The 4,881-nt window shown below is 37.6% G+C and overlaps 1 protein-coding gene across 4 annotated transcripts in view; it reads right to left on the reverse strand.

Moving 5' to 3' along the window:
* Window positions 1-4,881, reverse strand: part of LOC106875237 (corticotropin-releasing factor receptor 2) — a 147,262-nt gene that overhangs the window by 70,557 nt on the left and 71,824 nt on the right. The window contains exons 2-3 of one of the 4 annotated variants that reach the window (XM_052970216.1): window positions 4,605-4,724; window positions 1,832-1,920 (exon numbers count right to left, since the gene is read on the reverse strand). The exons of 1 other annotated variant lie outside the window; for it this stretch is intronic. In XM_052970216.1, coding sequence (XP_052826176.1) covers window positions 1,832-1,920; window positions 4,605-4,724 — 209 coding nt within the window. Of the gene's footprint in view, window positions 1-1,807; window positions 1,921-4,604; window positions 4,725-4,881 lie in introns of all 4 variants that reach the window. 2 more of the 4 variants (XM_014923299.2, XM_052970217.1) reach the window with 2 other exon arrangements.

Consider the following 4,881-nt stretch of genomic DNA (forward strand, 5'->3'; position numbering starts at 1 on the left):
TATATGTATGTATGTATGTATGTATGTATGTATATACATATACATACACATGTGGATTGTTGGCAATTTTTCCTTATATTTCCCTCTTTCTCTTTGGACTTTTCTCTTTGCGACGAAGAGCTATGCTCGAAACGTTAACAACTCTCTCCTTTCACCGAGACTCAAATTAATATATTTCTTTTGCGCGTCCTCACATTCGCTTTCTTCTTTTTTCTGTTTTTTAATTATTTGTTTTTTGAATTGACTATATATATATGTGTATATATATGTATATATATATGTGTGTGTGTACACACATACACACACACGCATTCACAGACACATACAGACAGACACACACGCACACCCACACACAGATTTGCTTAATTGGTTGCGTAGTCTACGTGTACAATCAGGGATAGTCTTTTAGTTTCAAAATACAGCATAGCTGTTCTCTGAGAAAAAAAAATGAGAAAGAACGAGAGGAAAAAGTAAATGAAATAAGGAAACAAGAGAAAAGTGTGGAGTGAAGGGAGATAAGAGTTGTGTCCCTTAGGTTTGTAAGAATGGGAATTAACAATTGTTGGCGTGATTAATTCGACAGGAACAGATTAATGTCTGTGAAACTCTATGCTTAATACAGAGAGGGTGGTGTTCTCCATTTAGACAATAGAAACTGTGGTGTTATGGGCTGTGATGAGCTGTGTGTTGTTGGTGGAGAGAGATGAGGCAAACAGAAGTGAAGCCAGACCGGAAGGGCCAGACCGGAAGGGCCAGACCGGAAGGGCCAGACCGGAAGTCGGCCACACGCGGTCGAAGGCCAGCACGTGGGTCAGTCAGAAAACAGACAGGTTACGAGAAAGACGTGTTTAGATCAAGAGCGATTGTGTACTCCGCTGCGGTCGACAAGGTAAGGTCCAACGTTTCATTCTGTCCTTTTGCTTCTTGTTGTCTTTTTCCTCCATCACACCACAGAAACTTATCCAGGTGCTTGCATTTAGTGAAAATATTCAGTAGGTTCTGCACCTCCTTAACACATTAACATATGGAGTGGATCGTTCTACGATGCCCCACTTCAGTGTGTGTGAGACATAATTGGTCTTAGATCCAATATCCTTGGATATACGGGAAAGAAGACTGGTTGTTTGCACATCTGCTTTTAAAAATCACTTTCACATAGACCAATATACTTTTTTGTTATTCTTTAGAATTGAGGTGATCTCAGCTTCGTAAACCGCTGGACCAATGTGCAAGTGTCTTCGTCTCTACAGTTATATTTTGGAAGTAGGTGCCTGGTGTGACTTACGGGTAATTATATATTTTTTTAATTTAAGAACTCCACCGACCTACTGAATTCTAGATTCGAAATTTTCAGTAAATGCAAGCATTTGGAGAAGTTTCTATTATTGAATGTCACCCTCTCCGGACTAAGCATACAGTCAAACACAAACTTCAACCTTTCTCCTTCGAATTAATTACACCAACCATTGTTAATTCCCATTCTTACGGACAAGCGGAACACAACTCTTATATTCTTTCCTTCCATGCATTTCTTCTCGTTTTCTTGAAGACTGAAAAAGACGATTTTTCTAAACAATTCTGCTGGAAGCTGAAGTTATTGTGATTTCTCTACCAAATAAAATAGTAAAGAATAGAAAGGAAAAATATAAGAAAGGCAAACTATTTGATCATTTCATTGAGAGTCTGGCAAACAATCAGAGATAGCAACAAATAAAATAAATGTAGCAGAAAATGAATAAATATAAATAAATGAATAAATAAATAAACAAAAGTTTGGTGGTAATGATGCAACTATTAAGAAACATACGTTGAAAGCTAAAATTGATGTTACATTTATTTTATAATCATCTGTGAAACAGGAGGTATAGTTCGCCTTTTCGTTCCAGGTGCCGTTCTCATTGCAAACACGTGTAGCATTCTCTAGAAGAAAAAAAGCATCAATGAGTTAAAATTAGTGAATTATATAATATTAGTCATTGGGAGTAAAGTTGTCTTTTCTTCACTGCATAATTATTATTTATTAATTCAAGCATTACTAATTAAATTAAGAGAAACACTGCCTTCAGATGAATACCCTTTGTCGCTTATATCTTGAACATATTGCTTCTGTGGACATCAATACACTAAAGTCTCTACGTTCAGCAAATGACGTGGTAGTACCCCACAAGAAAATCCACCATCTTTCCAACATAGTTTTGAATTCAATACCTCTACTACTGCTTAAAAAATAAAAAGAAAAACAGCTCAGTATCCATAAATTTTTGAAACATTTTGAAGCATAGAATAATCTACCCACAACAGTTATTAGCAGTCAGGACACTACATCCTTCGAAAATTTCATGCTTTGTCTTAATAAATCTGAGTTCAAATTTGAGTATGTTACGTTTCATCTCTCCAGAGGCGATGAAATAATCCTTTTTACGATAGGCACAAGGCCTGAACTTTTGGAGGGATGGGCATAGTCGATTACATTGACTCTAGTGCTCGACTGGTACTTATTTCACAGAACCGAAAAGGATGAAAAGCAAAGTCGATCTCGACAGAATTTGAACTCAAGCTGTAAAAATGCTAAACATTTTGTCCGGCGTGCTAACGGTACTGCAGGGACGATTAAATAATAACTAGTGATTTACATCAAGGTAGGGAATCGGGAGAGTTGTTAGAGCGTTGGATAGAATAAATACCTTGAAATATAAATCTCGGATATCTGTGCTCTGAGTTCAAAATCATGCCGAGGTCAAATTAAAGTACAAATCTCGACTAGCAATTTCAGGGGTTGGGGTAAGTCGATCAAATCGACCCCAGTGCTCAACTGGTACTTATTTTATCGACTTCGACACGATGAAAGGCAACGTCGACGATGGCAGACTTAGAGCTCAGACCGTAATGACGGACAAAATGCCGTTAAGCATTTTGTCTGGCATACTAACTATTCTGCCTGCTCGCCACCTTATGTATCCTTAATATAACAAAGACTAACAAGGCGGTGAACTGGTAGAATTGTTACCACGCCAGGCAAAATGCTTAGCGGTATTTTGTCCGTCTATATGTACTAAGTTCAAATTCCGCCGGAGTCGATAAAATAAGTACCAGTTTGGAAATCGACAAAATAATGTGACGGTTATGATGTTAAGGTGTTGGTTGGTTGCCAGTATGCAAGATGGAAAAAGAACAGTGATTGAAGTTGTAAAGAAATATTTATTTACCGTTACTTTGTATATATCCAAAACCACGACGGGTTGGTTTGTATAACTAGTAAATGGAAAAGCATGCGAGGTAAAGGGAGTTAATTTCGGCCGGTATGTGTGTACACAATCTTATAGTAATTTATAGAGAGATATGGTAATGTTACAGAGAAAAGGAAGTGAGTTAGTGAAAGTGAGAGTGGTGGGACGAAACAACTGCTTCGTTGGCGAGCTACCATAGTTGTCCCTTTGTGCCTTTTCCTTTAGTGACGGCGTTTTATTCAGCCGGTCAGCCAGACTCAGTTCTCACCAACTGACTCTGGCTTACGGAGTTCTTGTTTTTATAACTATCCAGAAGAATAGACATATCGTTGAGAACAATCGATTTCGTTGGCGGTCTGTTATCTCTATTCTAGTTTTTGGTGGCCTAGAAGAGGTTAGAAGGGTCAAGTGGCAAAGCCATTATTCTGCTTAGCGATGGCATCTGGCAAATGTAACTGCTGTAACTCACAGAAAAGTGCTGTTGAACTGTTAAGTGAAATTTGGCGATCAAGGATCGAATCCACGCTATGCCTGCATGAAGTTCACTACAATAAGTACCACTGGGGTCAATGTAATCGATTAAGCCCCTCCCTGACATTGCTAGCCTTGTGCCAAAATGTGAAACTAATATTACAAAGACTAGCTGAGCCAGATATTTGAGTGTTGGTCTTATATTAATTTAAATTGGATTGGAATCTCATATCAAAATGGACTGAGTTGATTAGGGAACCTTGGGAGACTGACTGTATAGGTAAGGAGTTTGTTTGGGAAGCACATGGTTCTGGTGCGTGCGTCTGTTTCAGGTACGTATCACGGTAAAAGTTGTAAACAGGTGACAAAACCGAAAAACCACGTGCTATCAAATGAAGTCCTTGTGATATTCTCCTCTTGTGTTGTACAGGTAATCCCTATTCACTCCTTCTATACTAAATGTAATGAGCCAACGATTAATCCATTAGAAACCTATAACCCTCGATAGTTCTGTTGTTCAGAAAATACAAAAAACTAAAATAGAACTATGTTCAAAGATGAATGCTGCAGACAATTTCTCTTATTTTCAAGCAAGAAGGAGGATCTGAACTCACCATTGCAAACTAATAAGGGGTCGTTGGTTATAAACATCTAATTTGTAGTTTTATCGCTTTATTTTTAGATTTATTAAACTAGCAAGAGATAAATATTTGGTTATGGACACAGTGTGGTGACGGTAACGCGATACCAACTCTCGTCGACCGACCAGATAGTGTGTGACCTTATCCATTCAGCTATCATTTTTTTCATTCATCTTCCAACATAAAATATGTAGATATATGTTGATTATTATTACAAAAAATAAAGAATGGTATATGTTTACTAATAACAGTATATATTACTTACGCTTCGTGTTTACTCCAGGAATGTTCTTGGGACACTGTAGAGTTACAACGACATTGGCTAGTGTCTGAGGCCAGCACAGAGCAGTGTCCCACAGTGTGTTGCACCATGTTCTATTGAAACCTAATCCAGGAAGAAAGTATAACGAAAACAAACAAACAAACAAACCTCAAAACAAATCAATACAGAGTTGCACAAAGAATAATTACTTTCAATGGAAAAGAAAAGAAATAATGCTTCGGGCCATATGAGATGAAAAATTTCACTTTATATATATATA

Source organism: Octopus bimaculoides, chromosome 8 (genome assembly GCF_001194135.2).
Source record: "Octopus bimaculoides isolate UCB-OBI-ISO-001 chromosome 8, ASM119413v2, whole genome shotgun sequence".
Classification (NCBI taxonomy): Eukaryota; Metazoa; Mollusca; class Cephalopoda; order Octopoda; family Octopodidae; genus Octopus; species Octopus bimaculoides.